The sequence below is a fragment of the Sorex fumeus genome, unplaced genomic scaffold (genome assembly GCF_029834395.1).
Source record: "Sorex fumeus unplaced genomic scaffold, SorFum_2.1 ptg000087l, whole genome shotgun sequence".
Classification (NCBI taxonomy): domain Eukaryota; kingdom Metazoa; phylum Chordata; class Mammalia; order Eulipotyphla; family Soricidae; genus Sorex; species Sorex fumeus.
This window is the reverse complement of record NW_026606144.1, coordinates 5889338-5908117: the sequence shown is the minus strand read 5'-3', so window position 1 is coordinate 5908117 and position 18780 is coordinate 5889338. Positions and strand designations below refer to the sequence as shown.

The 18780-nt window shown below is 47.4% G+C and overlaps 2 protein-coding genes across 2 annotated transcripts in view; both read right to left on the bottom strand.

The window, feature by feature from the left end:
* CCDC62 (coiled-coil domain containing 62) overlaps window positions 1–642 on the bottom strand; it is a 30814-nt gene extending 30172 nt beyond the window's left edge. Inside the window, exon 1 of the mRNA XM_056131412.1 lies at window positions 409–642. Coding sequence (XP_055987387.1) covers window positions 409–444 — 36 coding nt within the window. The 5' untranslated portion in view covers window positions 445–642. The remainder of the gene's footprint in view (window positions 1–408) is intronic.
* Window positions 643–3501: 2859 nt separating this feature from the next.
* Window positions 3502–18387, bottom strand: DENR (density regulated re-initiation and release factor). Its single transcript, XM_056131419.1, has 8 exons — window positions 18208–18387; window positions 17612–17720; window positions 10361–10380; window positions 9411–9495; window positions 7607–7690; window positions 6689–6805; window positions 4641–4780; window positions 3502–4546 (listed from the first exon to the last, which is right to left on the bottom strand). Exons 2-8 carry the CDS (start codon window positions 17709–17711, stop codon window positions 4502–4504), a joined length of 591 nt encoding a protein of 196 aa, XP_055987394.1. The 5' UTR covers window positions 17712–17720; window positions 18208–18387; the 3' UTR covers window positions 3502–4501.
* Window positions 18388–18780: the final 393 nt, after the last annotated feature.

Genomic DNA, 18780 nt, shown 5'->3' with positions numbered 1-18780 from the left:
TAATTTTGCTCTTTATTCTCTTGCTGGACCTTACCCCCGCAATTATAAACTGAATTTCCTGGGGCAGGCGCGATGGTCCAGCGGGGAAGGCACTGGCCTTGCACGCAGCCGACCAGGACTGGATCACCGTCATCCCTTTAGGGCCCCAGCCCTGAGTGCTCCCCGAGTGCCGAGTCAGGAGGAAGCCCTGAGCACCGCCAGGTTCGATCCCAACACACAACAAAAGATGCAGTTCTCATAGCACCTCCCCCCTAACGCGACGCATCCCCGGGCTCTTCCATAGTGCCCGACCCAAATCCAGCGAGTCAAAATTAAAAAAAAACACACACACAGAGACTGGGGCGGGGGCTCGGTCGCCCCAAGCCCTCCCGCCGCCCCCAGACCCCCGGGACCCCCAGCGGCGCTCACCGGGCGCCCGACCAGGAAGGTCGCCGAAGGGTTCATAGGTGTTTCCTCCGCCCCCGGAGAGAGTCGCTGTGGGCGGCGTCACCCGAGAAACACCATAGGCGCGCCTGCCCGGAGCGGCGGGGCGCGCCCCGAGCCCCGGAGCCCCGCGCCCTCCGCCCGGAACCAGCACGCCCGCCAAACCGCCGGCCCAGCGCCAACGCGCCGGTGCGGCCCGGCCTACGGCGGCGCCCAGGGCCCGGCTTCGCTCTCGCGACATCTCGGCGACGCGCGCCCCCCGCCGCGGCCCCGCTCTCGCGACATCTCGGCGACCGCGCGCCCCCGCCTCTTCCCGGCAGGACTTGGGCTTGGCCCCGACGGGTTGGTTTGGGGGGCGGCGCCCAGAAGTGACCGTCGGCGCTTAGTGATGACGCAACGACCGTTCCCGCAGGCCCCGCCCCCCGGCTTTCGCGCACCTGCTCCGGCCGCGTTGCGCACCTGTCCCAGCCCCACGGGGAAAGCGGACGGGGTACACGTGTCGGTCCGCGCACTCGTTGGCGCAGTCTAAACCAGGATCACAGAGGAGGAGGGGGAAAAAAACCCCTAAATTTTTATACTCTACGACGTGGCTTGAATCCAAACTTGTTAACTTGTTTCCACCACCCTCGGGTCCCTTTTACTTTTCAAGGACTAAAAAATCTTCAATAACGTTTAACCAGACAGTATTTTGATTATACTTTTTTTGTAGAAGAACGAGCCAAATCTTGTTATTCACAAAAGACAGCCTGAGATTTGGAAAACTTAAATTCGGACAAGAATGTAACCGGATGATTAGGCAGGAAGTCTTAGTGGTAGAATAAGAAAAAAAAAATCTCACCAGATGTTAATTTTTGAATTGAGGCGCTTTGAGAAGTAAATCACATACTTCTCGATTTTCACTACTGTGGAACTTTCCTAGGAAGCCCTAAAATGACAAGAACATATCCATATCCACTGCCCAAGTAGAAAAGGCGGCTGACTATGCAATTATTAGTCTGAGAATTATGACTAGTTGCAAATAAAATCTCAAACTTGCAAGTTACCTTCCCAGTTTTAGAATGTAATTGAAAATGTTTTACAAAACACAGTATTTTATGAAGGGTGCAAGAATTACACAGCGTTTTACACTCAGTCTAACCCAAACTGAGGAATTAACATTCACTCCAGGCTCCATCTATTATCCCTCAACCGAAAGGAGGAACAGCAGTCTTGAAATTGTGTATCAGCTTTGTAAACAAGGTCAAGAAAGCCCAGGGATCGAATTCTTTTCCTTGGTGGTGTCCGGGAATACTTTGTGGCTCCTGCATCTAAGGGCTCTGGTCCTCTAAGCCACCTCCTTGGGCTCCCACGGATTAGACGTTAGGAAAAAGCTGATTTATTGAGGCTTTTATGTAAAGGAGGGTTCGGGGAGCAGGGCAAAATATCTCTTAGCTTTGCATCCAGGATGCCTGGTTCAGTCTGACACCTTGCAGTGACCCCCCCACTACCCCATCAGCCAAAAGTGGCCCAAACACAAACAGAATTTTTAAAAGGAGGGCTTTGTAGTTTGGGGGTCAGGGCTGTGCCCAGGCTTCGAATATGCAAGGACTGCCCTCCACCTCGGAGCACACCCCTGGCTGAACCCATCTCCCTTTGTTAGCACATTTGCTTTTGCAATTGAAACACTGTATCTTGGAGCCAGAGTTCACTTCCGAACGTCACAGGTTTAAGCCAGAGTTCATATAAAGGGAAACCTTTCCTCATAAATAGATAATAAACTTATCAGCAAGTATATCTTATTTTATTCAGAGAACACAGTATATCATATGTGTAACATACCCAATGTGTTGACTCAATCACTGCAGTCTATGAAGTTTTAGAGGAGTTAAAAGTAAAACAGATTTATATGGGAGGAGGTAATCAGTGGCCCCAAGCTGTTGCTCAAGTAGTTGTCAACTCTTACTTGAAGTTGCCAGTTTAATCACGGCAAATCTCTGACGTATTTGGAGAAGGTTAATATTTTCTTGTAAAAATATTACTAGATTGTGAAATCATTAATGTAGGTATTCAAGTCCACCCTTATCACTTTTAATCAGATTAAAGTGCGTTGCATGTTATTTTGGAGGTGCTCAGCGGTGACTCCTAGCTCCGCACTCAGGAATTACTCCTGGCAGTACTTGGGGGACCATATGGGATGCTGGGGATGGAACCTGGGTTGATCAAGTGCCAAGCGAAGCTCCTACAGTACTGTAATCACTTCAGCCCCAGCATTTAAAATTTTATTTAGGCACCAAGGTTTATAATATTGTTAATGGTAGGATTTCTAACAGCCACTATTCCACACCACATTCTCCAGTGTCCACTTCACACCCTCCCCCCCAGCCCAGCACACACACTCACCACACACCCCTGCCCCCACGGCAAGCTTTCTACTGAAGACCAGTTCTCAGTTTCTGTTGCCTTTAGGATTCATTATTCCCTACAAGGCGTTATTACATCCCGAGAATGTGAGAGAGCATTCTGTGTATTCTCCCAACTGTACTCAGCATAACACTCCAAATCCATACCCGCAGCAGCAAAAGGAATGATTTCATCCTTTTTCATTATGCTGCACTTAAAATTTCAGGGCAAAGAAAAAAATCACACACGTTATACACAAGGACAATTTTAATCCTGCATTTTCCTGCAGTAGCATCCACTGCTGGTTATATATGAACTGAAATCGCTTTGCCAAGAACTGTGAACATTAAGAATCTTACACGTATTTAACAGGCACACAGACATCTTCCAGCACTGACAGAATACATACATAACACATACCAAATGGTCTTGATGGATCCATTTGTTAACCAGATAACATTATTTAGTAAAATTCAGTTAAAGCAGATTTCATTTCATTCAGATTTTAATTACATTTTCCTAAGATTTTATTCAAAAAGAACATTCATCCAAGACTGTAATTTGCATGGCGATAAAACAATGGGTTCTAAAATCTATAGCAATTTGAAATACAGTGAATCTTTTCAACTTGTAGCACTTAAGACCTTTATAAAAACAAAATCTAAAGTCACCTAATGCATTCATTGTTTTTCTTATGAGAAAATTTTGTTCCAATTACTCTTTCCCAGACTATCTATTGAGCATACATGTGTATTATTTTATTGGTTAGCAGAATTCTACTCACATAATATATAGCCAGTCAAGAACTGAGCTTCTCTGAATGGTTTTCCATTCAAAACAATAATGTATAAAATGCCGTTGGTGTGTGCCCCCCCAGGGAAACGTTACCAAACATGTTTCCAAGAATTCTTGGAAAATATTTTTAAATATATATACATAATAGTCTAACATGTAATGCTCCATCATGTCTTCAATCAATTCCCATTTGTTCATTTATATCGTGTGCAGTTTCCGTATGAGTGGCACTGTGATGAACACCCTTTAAACGGATTCTCCCCGTGATTTCTTTTGGACGTCAATGCAGTGGCTTACTGAGTCAAACAAACAGTGCAGAAGGTTTTAAGGCTTTTAATATACTATACCAAATCATCTCCAGAAGAGCTGAAGAACTCCAACAGTACGTTAAATGTATCCACAGAGTGGATGTGGTTGCAATCAATGAAGCAAATTCAACCACATATGTCTCAGATGCTCAAGCATCTCTGAACTCACACCAAAGCAGCAAGGGGACAATGATTACTGGTGAGGAAGCCAAATTCAAGTCTTCAAAATAGTACTCAGCTTCAAAGCCATGGTTTGATGAAATTATGATTGTTTTCAACAGAAAACCTTTCCACAAAACATCTATTTGTTTTTCCAAAAATAAAAAGTTAAGAAGAGAGGAAAAAGTCAGTACCAAATGACCAGAAATTTTTATTTGACTAAATTCTATTTCATGCATAAGCATGACAGTCTCCCCTGTTTATTAGACTTTGGCAATAAAAAAAAACAAGCAGCCTTGTACAGAACAGTGAAAATGCCAACGGTGAGGGTAGCCTACAGTTTCACTGTAGGATAAATATATATATTTTGAAAGGCCTCTCTCCCTTTGGCCATATCAACTCTCAGTTCAGATCAAAATACAGACAAATATTCCAAATCACTTCTTCACTTCTCCAAGATCTTCAATGCTATCATCATCCACCTACAAAATACAGGTAATTAAATCATGAATTGGGCTTCAAATAATAGGAAAGCAACTTCAAAACACACGTCTACAAGGGTCCAGTGAGTCTTACCTCTGGCCATTTTTCCTGAATGACATCAATTATATCATCTGTAAAGTCTCCCTGAATGATGATTTCATCCTCCCCTGTTACTGAGGCACCACAGGAGAATTTCTGAGCAAAAAATCTTTGTGCTTCTTTAAGATCAATTTCTTAAAAACAAAACAAAACAAAAAATACAAGACTATAGTTGGAACTGTACATCAAGATCTTTTTCCATTTCCAAGTTTAATGCGCATTTAAATTCACAAAACAAAAAATGTAATATTCTTTCCAGAACAATAATTATAAACTATGAAAGGTAATGATCTTAATATTTCAATTACTTTTCACTTTTTGCTTTTTGGGGCCATACTTCACAGTGTTCAGGTTTTAATACTGGCTCTGCACTCAGGGATCACTCTTGGCAGTGCTTGGGTAGTCATACAGGATGTTGGGGATCAAACCTGGATTGGCTATGAGTAAGGCAAATGCCCTACCTGCTGTAGCATCTCTCCAGCTCTTTTTGACATTCTATACCAGTAACAGTATTTTGGTATTTTGGAAGCCAAAGCATAAGTACACAAAATAGCATGTTATACTATACATAGTTCACACAGCAAGATCAGAATCAGTGTAGTACAAGTAATTCCAAACATTACACTTAAAGTATAGCAAGTTATTTTAAAATGTTTATCCCTATTCATTTTGTTTGGGGCTCACAACCGGCAGTGCTCAGGACTCACTTCTGCTTTCCCACTCAGGAATTATTCCTGGCAGGACCTCAGGGGATCTTATGTGGTGCTGCGGATCAATCCAAGGTCAGCCACATGCAAGGCAAGTGCTCTACCCACTGGACCATCGCTCCAGCCTTACAGTATTCATTTTTTGTGGCTGTGTGACAGGGTGGACCCCTGGGTTTCACACAGGCAAGGCAAGCGCTCTCCCACTGAGCGATCTTCTTGGCAAAGGTCATCACTATACTCTCTACGCCCCCCTTTTACTTTTGCGATATTGGGTACGGAACCCAGGGTCTCACATATGCAAGGCACATGTTCCCCTGGACCTTATCCCTTTTGGGGGGAGAGGGGGACTCTCTAGTGGTGCTGAGGAAATCACGGGGGTTCCTCCAGCAATTCTCAGCCATCTAGGTCATCAGTTTAGCATGAAAACGTGATGCTTCTTGGACCCCGCAGTGCCGGGATCCTCAGGCTGGCCCAGCAGTACTGGATGACCACTGGTGCTGGGAATCAAACCATATCAAGTGAAAGCTGGGCTGCACTATTTTTTTCTTTTTTTTCCTAAAAAAGATTTTATCACTGAATCACCGTGATAGAGCTTTACAAAGCTGCTCATAATTTGGTTAGTCATACAGGGCTGGGGCGATAGCACAGCAGCAGGGCATTTGCCTTGCACGCAGCCAACATGGCCGACCTTCGCCCCTCTCGGAGAGCCCGGCAAGCACCCGAGAGTATCTCGCCCGCACGGCAGAGCCTGGCAAGCTCCCTGTGACTATTCGATATGCCAAACACAGTAACAACAAAGTCTCCAGTGGAGACGTTACTGGGCCCGCTCGAGCAAATCGATGATCAACGGGAGGGCCTTTACTTACTTACTTTACTTACAGTGTTCCAACACCCATCCGTCCACCAGGGTACATTTCCCTGCAACGATGTTCCCAGTTTCCCTCCCATCACTACCCCCGCCACCCCGGGGCTGTACTCTTTCTTGCACCCCCATACCCCAACTCTTTCTCCCATCCAAGTATAAACTAGGCCCAACCTTGCTTAGCTTCTAAGAGCAAATGAGATGGGGAGTGTTCAGAGTGGTACGGCCACAGCCCCAGCCCTTTGTAAATAAAACTGGGATGGCGGGATAGAACAGCAGGCAAGGAACTTGCCTTGCACATGGATGACCCAGGGTAGATCCCTGGGACCCTAAATGGTCCCCTGAGCCCACCAGGAGTGAGCCCTGAGCACCACAAAAACCTAACCAAAAAATCTCAGCTTTTCAAAACATTTTCACGTAAGTAGGATAGAAAACAGTTCACACATTTTACACACACTTAAACATGAACTCACCAAAGGTTGCAAGGCCACACACTCTTGTTACATATTTCTTCTTTGCCCTGGGAATTTTGGCTATTGTAACCTTCTGTGGTACAGTCTTCTTTTTTTGTTTAATTTGACCCCTTCCACCTAATTAAGAAATATCTCAGTATTAATCGTTTCATTTAAAACGTGTGATAGATGCTTAAAACTAAATCCAAGAATAAGGTACCCGCAGAGGTTTTGCAGAAGGCAGACAGTTTGCTTCGTTACCTTCCAGAACAGAAAGGTTATCCTGAGGAAATGACATCTAATTTTGGTCTGTGCAAAATAAGGAAATGTGAAGGTGCAGCAGGAAGGCAGTGAAGGAAGGGCTCTCCCAGGTAGGGGTAACAACAGGGAAGAGGTGGCATTCTGGAGCGGGGGACGGTCTAGTGGGCAGGGTACACGCAGAGTACCCTAGCAGTACATTTGGTGCTAACTTTGGTTCAATCATGACGCCCCACGTGGTTCCCCAAGACCACCAGGAGAGACGCATGAGCCACAAGTATGCCCTGAGGAGTTACCCGGGTGGCCCCAAATCCACCCTCCCCAGTTTGAGTCATAAAATAAGCTAGCCAGTTGCTTTTTAGCAACGTACCTTACTACGTGCTGGGCAAGTAGAATGTGTTTTCTTTCTTTTTGGAAGGCTTCTAGCAGTACGAGAACCACGTGGTACCAAGGATTAAAGCCAAGGCCCTACTTTGAAACCCCTCCCCAAACCCAACTTGCTTTCTTAGGTCCACTCTACTCAAAGGTGAAATCACACGGCATCCAACAATCCTAAGACTATGATTCTTTATCATATTCTTAGGTACGACATACGTATGGTATTACAGGATGATGGAGGCTGTTTTAATTAACAGTGATAAGGTATGTTTGTATAAATAAAACGATGAATTTAAATCTCACCTCTCTTTTGTTTTTTTTTCTCTTCTTCTTCCCCTACCGTTCCCTGTCCCTCACTAATTCCAGCTTCTTGTTTGGGTGAATTTTCTAGATATTAAAAACAAAATCCAAAAGTTAATGCCATCACTTTATGCTAATTATAAAAGTAAATGATATACTTTACTTATAAACACAGAAGCAATGATTCTCAACAAAATATACCGCGACACCATATCTGTCATTGCAAGTGTATCATGCAAGCGGACAAAACAAAGTCTTCTCACTGAGGTTTAGGATTGAAAGGAGCGAAAAGTGTTTTGGATCGAAATATACTGATCTGTGTGTAAGTGCTTCCCGGCCTAGCACGGCAAGACCCGTTCAGGGCTGACCACGCAGAGGGCTGTCACACTAGCTTGTGGGTTCTGATCCAGGCAGTTGGCAGTGAGTGAGAAGCTACCCCTCAAGAAGGATCCGCCCAAGTCTGGAGTTTGTACCTCACGTGGAGTGTGAACACTGGGCACGAGAGGGCTGTTCCACAACCTGTCCAGGGGTGGCTCTTCCAACTTCTCCCTTTATTTTTACCAATCTGTTAAGCCATTGTTTGCAAATTCCTCAATTTTCTTGGCTACTCCCACTCCATTATCCTAGTTATCTGGGTCCAAATCCCGCAAATCTGTTTCTCTCACCCCTCACTCCTCACACTCTTCAGACACAATGTCAGTTGCATATCCAGCACTGGATGCGGCCCCCACTCCACAGGTAGCCTCTGCTACAGTGGACACAGCCCATTAGCACGGAAAACCCCATCCATTCCCAAGTTGCTGTTTGGGCGGCCTCTCCATTCTCTTCTTTACAGAGCAAAGAGCTGCTGTGGAAATGGAAGTCAGACCCTCTCTCTTGCTTACCACACTCCTGAGAGAGCCCCACATCACTCTGCGTCTGACTTCATCTCTTGCCCTTCCTCCTCGACCAGCCCTAAAATGCAAGTCTCCAGCTATATCCCAAACAGCTGGTAAGCGTCTGCCTCAGGGCCTTTGTGCAGGCCATGTCATCCACCTGGAATGTTCTCCGAGACATCCAAATGATTCCCGCCTCACTTCCGGGGGCTCTATGTTCAAATACTGTATTTTTAGCCCCAACAGCCTGACCTCCCCGTTTTAGGCTTACGCTTACCACTAATTTAGCATACTACCTGATTCATTTAGGGCTGGAGCGATAGCACAGCGGGTAGGGCGTTCGCCTTACACGCGGCCAACATGGCCGACGCGAGTTCGATTCCTCCGCCCCTCTCGGAGAGCCCGGCAAGCTACCGAGTATTCGATATGCCAGACACAGTAACAACAAAGTCTCCAATGGAGACGTTACTGGGCCCGCTCGAGCAAAATCGACGATCAACGGGAGGGCCTTTACCTTTACCTTACCTTTACCTGATTCATTTATTTCGTCACCCCTTCAAGAAGCAATGGCCTAAGAACAGACCTTTTTGTATTGCTTTATCCTCAACATCTAAAACTGTACAGTACATAGCATAGCTTAACAATAATTTGTTGAGCAAATTAGTGAAACCATATTTGCCCTAAATCATTTACTCTTCTTTACACAAGAACAAAGTTGATACTTTGACCTATTTGGCTGGAAGAGGTAAGACAGCTGAAACCATGTCATGCCACACGAGGAATTTTAACCTGAGAATTGAGTCATTTTAAAGTTAATATACAGTTGATAACAGTTGGGTATTTGTATTTTCATACAAAAGGACTTTTCTATCTTCAAAAATAATGATTTACATGCATTTCTACATTAAGTTCTGACAAAAAAAATTTCATACCTACGGTAAGTTTTGCAAACTCATTTGGGAAGTTCTTCTCTAACCACTGTCTGCATTTAGCAACATCGGGCATATATTCACAGTACTGGCGGGGAGAGGAAACAAGTTCAGTCACAATCATACACTTCAGTTAAAAACCATCCCCTTTATTTGCTAAGAATGATCTCACTCATTACTGACAATGAATGGTTCCATACACTTGAAATATCCACCCCTCCAGAAAACACCACTGAAAGAACTACAACTAGTAAGGACTGGGTAGCTCCTCACTACAGTAATTGCCTATCAAAGGAGGGCTTTTAAAAACAAATGAACAAGAGTTTCTCCGACCCCCCCCCCCCCCATTCTCCCCTGAGCAAGTGTTTCTGTATTTTGCTTTGGGTTCATCAAGGTCTCATTTGTTTTCTTTTGGTTTTGGGCCACTCCCAGAGATGTTCAAGGGTTACTCCTGGCCCTCCACTCAAGAATCACACCCAGCGGTGCACAGGAGACCATATGGGATACTGAGATCAAACCCAGGTCAGCTGCGTGTCAGGCAAGAGCCCTGCCTAATGCACTATCACTCCGGCCCCAGATCTCATCATTTTCCTGACGTGCCCGGAGTATAACCTAGCTTATTAGAAGAACTTTATTCCAAAGTTTGTTTTATGTTTTCCCTTTACTTCTGTATACACTTCGGCTTTAAAGTTATTCTTGTTTCATAACCTCAACATTCATGAGCTCCATGTAAAAATCCAACCATACATCACCAAGTATAAAAGATGTACACACATGCCTCAAAATCCAAAGAAAACAATTTCAGTCCATAAATTTATATAAAATTAAGACCTGAAGAGCTAGCAAATGACAATATGAAAATTAAGAATAAAGTTCCTAAGCTAGCTCTGAAATTAATAACACCTCCCCCATGCAAAAAATTAAAAAAGAAAATCAATTTTAAAAGCACTTACCTCTGTTGGTAATGAACAAACTGGGGAAATAAAGGGGAAAAAATGTAAAGATATATACACAAAGAAAAGACTTTATCATAAACTTACTTAAAAATCTTCAATTTTTTTTTTTTTTTGGCTTTTTAGGTCACACCCAGCAATGCACAGGGGTTACTCCTGGCTCATGCACTCAGAAATTACTCTGGGCAGTGCTCAGGGGACCATATGGGATACTGGGAATCTAACCTGGGTCGGTCACGTGCAATCGCCCTACCCGCTGTGCTATCGCTCCAGTCCCACAAATCTTCGTTTTTAATTTTCTCTGTATCAATGTTTTTTAGGAGTTGGAGTACAGCAGGTAGGGCACTTGCCTGGTACACAGCTGACCCGGGTTCAATCCCTGGCACCATACACGGTCCCCCAAGCACTACCAGGAATACCCCCAAACAAAACAAAAACCAAACCGTAAACCAGTACAAAGATGTGGCCTAAACGATAAAAATCAAACTTTAGAAATTAAAAAATTTGTGTTTTGGGGCCATTCCTGGCAGCACTCAGGGCTGAGGGCTTATTCCCTGGTACTTGGGGGACTCTATGTAACATTAGCGACCAATCCAGGGTTGGCCCTCTGCCAGGGCAGCACCTTACCCTCTGTTCTAGCTCTTCAGCAGCTGCCCCTCCCACCCCACCCAATATTTTCGAGGTGAAAGAGAAATGATGGGGCCAGAGAGATGGCTCAAAGGACACTCTTCACTTGCAGGAGCCCGAGCCCCTAAGGCCTGCTACGTTATATCTGCCCTCCCCCCAAAATGACTGACTGTACAACAAGATTTGAGACCACACTGATAAAAACAGAAAAGAAAGTTACTTCTAAAAGCAGAAAACCAACTAACGGGGTCTGTACCAGGGCTAAGGCATTGCCTTGCCTGAGGGCACTAAAGGTTCCACTGGCACCCAGGGGTCTCAGCACCGAGCTGGGAGCAGCCCCCAGAATTGCTGGGTGTAGCTCAAAATCCCTTCCCTCCGCCCTGCAAAAGAATAACAACTACAAATGCACCTACGGCAGGGTCCGATCTGTTGGGTCACCACTCGCCAATCACAGGAACGCACCCCAACAGATCAGTAAAACCAGAGATCACTAAGTATTTTCATGAGACATTTGTTCTTGGGGCTGAAGCAACAGTGCAGTGGGTGGGCGCTGGCCTTGCATACTGCTGACTTGGGCACGACCCCGGCACCCCAGATGGTCCCTAGAGCCTCACCACGGAGTGATACCCGAGTTCAGAGACAGACGCAAGCCCTGTGCACCAAAACAAAACGATACCCTTTTTAACTTTTTGTTTCTTTTTGGGTCATTCCTGACAATACTGGGGGAGCGCTGGCGTTGAAGGCTCCTGTGCAGCGCCTATGAGGAAATTTCCTGACTCACAAAGGGAAGTTTTTTATGGTATGTTCCGTTTGGGGGCCACACCTGGTGGTGCGCAGGGCTTCTACCTGGCTCTGAGTTCAGGGGTCACTCCTGGGGGTTAGGGGCCACATGAGATGCCAGTGAAAGGCAAGAGCAAAACAGCAACTCTGTAGAGGAGAAGCCTGGCAGGCATCACCCGAACCAAACGATCAAAATCAGCATCGCCCAGAAACACTGCTAAGTCCAGAGGGGATACGGATGAAAGATACGTAAGAATTTTTTTGTATTATATTCTCCAAACCTCTCTGTGAATCTGAACTATGTTCACCCTCCCTCCCATCCACAGACAACCTGTTCATTGTTTAAATTTTGATCTTAGTATACAGGTGTTTACTGTAGCATATTTTTAAGTTTTGGGGACTGGAGAGACAGCTTAACAGCTTTGCATGAGGGAGGCCGAGGACACCACAAGGGTCCCCAGCCACCTTCACCCACAGCCAAAATCAAGTAGAAAACGAGAAGCCAGGGAGCCAGTACAAGGGTTAAGGTACATGTCTTGGAGGAAGCCCTAAGCACCACCAGGTTGGCCAAAAAGCAAAACCAAACCAAAAAAAGAAAATAGGCTTTTGCTTTATAGTAAATTCCTATTGTGTATCTGTGCGTGCGTGTATACACACACACTGACATTTTTTGCAAACAACTGTTTATTATGGTAAATATATATGTAGCATAAAATTACCGTTCTAACCATTTTTAAGCGTATGGTTAACTCATTCACTATCACCTCGTTCTCCAGAACATTTCTCATCATCCCAAACTTTATACCCACTAAATACTAACTTCACTGTTCTCTTTCATTTGGATGAGAATGGGCCGTAACGGGCAGTGCTCTGGCTCCTCCTGGCAGTAGGGAACTGGCAAGCATCTTATCCGTACACCATCTCCAGTTCTGAATGTCACTCAGTAACACTAAGACCCCAGCAACCTAAATGAGCTTAAACACAAATACGCTGCTGAGCCCCCAAAAACAGGAATGAGGATAAATAACTATTCTACTACAGAGCTTGTTTGGGAAGACAGCCAAAACAAGCACCATTCATTATTGCTCTAACTTAAGAGATTATAAGGTAAAGGTAAAGGCCCTCCCGTTGATCGTCGATTTGCTCGAGCGGGCCCAGTAACGTCTCCATTGGAGACTTTGTTGTTACTGTGTTTGGCATATTGAATACTCTCGGCAGCTTGCCGGGCTCTCCGAGATTATAAAGTTCCTAAATATAAAGAAATGTTAAACAAACAGTTCTCTTAGTCCAATTACTAATACTTTTTTATACTTCAATTCAGAAGCTCTTTTGTCTTGTTATTTTTGGTCAGAATTCCTGAGTTTGATATAATCAAAATTATTATTTTTTAAAAACATATTTACTTTCGCTGATGTGGGCGACACCCAGCAGGGCTCAGGGCTCACTCCTAATGGTACTGGGAAATATGAGATGCCAGGGATTGAACACAGGTTGGCTGCGTCCAGGAAAGTAGTGTGATTCCTACAAATTCCAGCGGCATTTCGTGAACGCTCCTTCTCGGGGCCAGAGGGCTAGTTCAGGGGCATCACCCTTGCCTCACAATTGGCCAATACTGTACTGAGCCTGTCAGGGACCATCCCGAGCGGTCAGGAGTGAGGCTGAGCAGATGTTTGTGGCCCCCCATCCTCAAAGGAAGAAAAGCTCCTTCTCATAACATGCCAGTGATCTTCTGCATCCTTCCCAGATTGGAACCCCGGATCTAGGTAAAATAGGTGCGTGGAGACCGTATTTTCACCTACCTCCTTCATATTCTTAGGCACTACTAGCCTGAATATACTCTCGTACTTCTTTCTTTTCTACAGTCAAAAATAAAAAACAAAAAAACACCTCAATGTTCTATCACAACCTTGCCCATAAAGCTCAAAGAGCCATATCCCCAGAAATCTAGTAAGTCATCTCCAACTTTCTTCTCCAATATTTAAGTCAATCCATTATCAACTGTAATTTTTTTTTTTTGCATTTTTTTTGGGGGGGTCATACCTGGCTTTGTACAGGGGTTACTCCTGGCTCTGGATTCAGGAATCACTCCTGGCGGTGCTCAGGGGACCATATGGCATGCTGGGAATTGAACCCCAGTTGATCACATGCAAGGAAAATGCCTTATCCGCTGTTATCACTCCAGTCCCTCAACTGTCATTTTTTAAGCCTTATCCAATCCCCAACCTCATCAGAATCTAAGTATCTCCCTAAACAATGAAAACTGCTTCCTGACCTCCCACTTATCATAATGCATAATCAATAACCCTCCAGAAAGCAAGTCATCTTTTCAACCAAGACATCCTAAGCTCTTAGGCTTTTAGGACCAAGATGGAACTACTTAACGCACTCTAGAGAGGGCCTGCCTGCCTGCTCCTGCAATTCCCCCAGCCCCATTTCCAATCACTCCTATCTGTGTTATTACAGCCCCCCCCTTCTGAAGTTCTTCAAATAAGCTACAGGTCCTTTAGCCATACAACTTTTGACATGTTGCTCTTTATGCCCCAACTATTCTAATCGGTTCAACAACTAAAGATCTAACCCATTCACTGTTTCCTCAAGAAACACTGGCCTGGAGGCCTGAGAGATAGTACAGTGGAGAGGGCACTTGCCATGCACCAGGTTCGATTTCCAGCACCCCACATGATCCCTAGAGGCCTGCCAGGAGTGACCCCTGGGAGCCTGAGCACTGCCAGGTGTGCCCTCCCCCAGGTACCGGAAAAAAAACAAAACAAACAAAAAAACCCAATCCTGTATCAATAACCAGATTACTAATTTTACAACACCTTATCTGCACTCCATCATCTGTTCAATCCGTCACTACTTCATGAAGGTTCCCCGAAGTTGTTACAATAAAGCTTGTCTTTTTTTTTCTTTTTGGCTTTTTGGGTCACACCCAGTGATGCACAGGGGTTACTCCTGGCTCTGCACTCACCCTCAGGGGACCATATGGGATGCTGGGAACCGAACCCAGGCTGGCTGCATGCAAGGCAAAAGCCCTACCGCTGTATTATCACTCCAGCCCCTTGTCTTAAACTTTAATTTGGGCTGGAGCAATTGTATAGCAGGTAGGGCATCTGCTTTGCACACAACCAACCCAGACTTGATTCCTGGCATCCCGTATGGTCCCAAGTCCACTAGGAGTGATCCCTGAGCACCGCCAGGTGTGCCTACAAACCCAAACCAGACCAAAGAAAAAACTCAAAACCCCAGAAACTTTTATCTCAGAATCCCCACTTACATAACCCAAACATTTCAGAATGAGTTGTTGCAGGGATTAAATAAAACAATATAGGCAAACATAACTTTTCCCCCCAGTTCTTTCAAGTAGTTCTTTCTTTATTCTCTCAAGTTCTTTCTGTATTCCATTCTTGTCTGGCACAATGTTGACTTTTGTTCTCATTTTTGGACCACACGCAAGCGCTCAGAAGCTACTCTGGCTTGGTGCTCAAAGAATCTTACACGCAAAGCAAGTGTTCCAGGCCACTGAGCTTCCTGTCCAATTCCATGCTGCTTACTTTCTTTGTTAAATCTAAAATAATGATATATCTTTAAAAACATGGATTCTAAGTTTAAAAGAAAGAGTACAAGAACAGTCATTTTAAATTCCATCTGACAAATAAGAATGAACAAATCACGCTGCTTCAAGTTTATTAAATGATATTCCTGTGTGAGCTGCTGCATTAGCGCTTTATTCCACTCATGACTTAAGATGTAAGAATTATCTGATTTTACAGAACTAAGACCTCTAATACTAAGAAAAATTACGTCATTTGTCCGAGGTCACATATCTGATAAGTTCTGCAGTCAGCATGCAAATCATCCTGACTCAAAAAGGCCAAGAACAGAAACACACAAGCCTGTCAAAACTTAATCCTATGAAGTTTCCCCACCTACTCTCTTCATGAGCTAATGCAATGTAATTCCAATCTACTATCAAAAATACTCAACACGGGCTGGAGAGAGAGTACAGAGGATAAAGTTCTGGCCTTACATGTCATCCGGTTTCAATCTCCGGCATCCCATTTGGTCCCCCCAACCACCTAGAAGTGATTCCTGAGCACTGAACCGGGTATCAGCCCTAAGTACTTCTGGGTGTTCCTGTCCCTCACCGAAAAAGGATAATCAAAAAAGAGCTTATATATGTATATAAAAAAGATAAGGGGGGGAATGGCCAGCAGTTCAATGGACGGGCTCAAGAGACACCCAGCCGTGCTCAGAGGCTCTGGGAATGCACCAGTCAACGCTCAGGTCCTGCACGAGTCCATTTCCTGATCCTGAGCTTATATGTGTGTATATATATATATATATGTATTTTTTAACGCAGTGACACTTCATCTCTCCTTCTAAAACAGTATTTGATATTGTCACAAAACAAGGTTCCCAAGAACAATAATCTTTTCTGACTTATTTTTTAAAAATCGCTAGATACATGGAAAGGGTTTACTGAAAGGGGTCAGAGACGATCGTACAGCAGGCAGGGCACTTGCTTTTGGCTGACCCTGGTTCCATCCCTGGCACCACATATGAGGTACCCTGGACCCTACCAGGAGTGATCCCTGAGCAGAGCTAAGAGAGAGCTGTGAGCACAGTAGAATGTGTCCCGCCCCCACCCCCTTCGCCAATAAAAGGAACAACAGAGTCCTGAGACGCTAATAAAACTGGATGGAGCACTGTAAATGCATGACTGGGGCGGTGAGCAGCTCACCGGGCAGGAACATATGCTTTGTATGCCGAAGGACTAGGTTCACCCAGCACCATATGGTCCTGAGCACTGCCAGGAGCAACCCGAGTACTGAGTTGGGGGCAGCCTCCAGCACCATTTGGTGTGACCCTTGCTTTCCCAAAGCCAACCAAAGTATCTTTTTTGGGGGGGGAGGGGGGATAGTAGAAAGGCAGGCCCGAATGATGCTCAGGGAACCTTTTCCAACAATTCTCAGCCAACTGGACTGGCAGTTCAACAAGGATGCGGCACTGCTCAGACCCTGCCATGCCAGGGATTGCCCAGATCACCCCAGTGGTGCCTAGGGATTGAACTGGGGCTGGCCACATGCAAGGTATGCACCTTCACCCCTGTTCTATTTCTTTGGCATTGCAATCATTTGATTGATGAGGGAAGAGTCTCAGAGGGTGTTCAAAGGACAAACACCACCCTTGATTCCAGGGCTACTCTTGGCTCTGGAGGTGAGGGGACCACCAGGGCTCAAACCTGAGTAAGCTGAGTGCAAGGCCAAGTGCCCTCCCTGCTATCTTCCCATCCCCGACACACACACACACACACACACACACACACACACACACACCCCATACCAAGAAGCCTTCCCCAAGACTGTCCTCATCAACTCTCCCGCCGTCCTGGCCTGCTCCCTGGCTGGACACTACAGGAAGACAAAGCTGTTCACTTCTCCACTGAGACGACCAAGCCTCCATCTGCAACGCTGCTCCTGGCTTCCTCAACTCGGCTCTTCTACGTCTCACAACCTGGCATCTCCCAGGAAGCATCATGCGAGGCTGGCAGTAACACGGGGCTGGTAAGAACCCGCTGCCAGTCTCTCTCTCTCCCCCAAGTGAACTGTAAATTTCTCAAGGCCACCTGGCAAGTCGCAGAATTTGGGGGGGGGAACAGCAAAACCTGTGAACCCACGTGCCCGCGCCACTCTCTGGCCCCTCCTTTGGGTCGAAAGTTCACCCAAGGGCAAAGAGGAGCACTGAACTAGGAGGATCACAAGGCGTTCCAATACCGTGAGGCTGCCGCCGGGTGGGCAGGGCCGGCGCGCCCCCCCAGGACAGGCCTTCCAGCACACTTGCCTCCACAGTAAAGGACGCGGAGCGGGTACTCGCCGTCCAGGCCGGGGCTCGGGTCGCCTTTGCACTCCTGCCCGCCGGATTCCGAGATGTCAGCCGCCATCGCGCGCACCTGCAGGCAGGCAGGGAGAGGCGCTCACCGTCGCGGCCCGGCCCGGGGGGCTGCCACCCCGCCTCCTCCCTCCCCCGGCAGCCCCCGCGTCTGGGCAGGTCTCTGTCGCGGAGAGGAGGCGGGGGCAGGCGGACGCGACGCGACGCTCCCGGGGCTGCAGAGCAGCGGGGGGCGGGAGGCCTCGGGGAGCACCGGGGAAGGCAGGGGTGACTGGGGGGGCGCCGCGCGGGGGGCACGCGGGCGTCTGCGAGGGATGCACGGAGGCCGGGACACGTGGGAGGGGAGGCCGCGGCGCCCGCGGGGAGAGGGGCAGCCGGGGGGCGCGGGGGGCCGCGGCGCCGAGGGCCCGGCCGCGCGGGGCAGCCCGGGGCCCATGTGGGCGGGGGCGTGCGGACGCCCGGCCCGGCCCCCTCGCGGGCAGCACCCAGCCGGGGCCACGCGCCCTGCTCGCCGCTCGGGAGCGGGGGGAGCCACGAGGGGTCTTTACCCGGGCGGTCACACAGCCCCCGCCGCCGCCGCCGCCGCCGCTCCCGCCACTACCGCCGACCGGAGCGACACATGCAGCTCCTCTGCGCCGGCCGCGGCCGCCCGAGAGCCCGTCAGCCGGACGCGCTCTCGCGAGACAATGAGCCTTTATCGCGAGAACCAGGCGGCCGCCGGGGCGGCTGTCGCGAGAAGCCCGCGGGCGAGGGCGGAAAAGAACCGGCGGCGCGTGCGCGACTCGCCCCGGGGGCGGGGCCTGGGCGCCGTGGGGCGGCCGGCCGGTAGGCGGCGCTCGTTACCCGTGGGAAAGGCGAGCGAGAGGCGCGCGCGGACGGGGACGCGCGCCGCAGTCGGCGGTGCAGCCCCGAGTCCGGACTGCACGTCCTCTCCGTGGTCGCCTCTTGCAAGCGCCTTTTCCTTTCGACACTGCCCGTCACTGGCGGGCAGCTCCTTGGAAAGATACCATGGGCGCTGTTTCCATTCCCGTTGGAACACACGATTCCACTCGTGTGTAACAGTCTGGGGGGCGCTCTGCACGCAGCCAGCCCGGCTTTGACCCCCGACACCACCTAGGGTT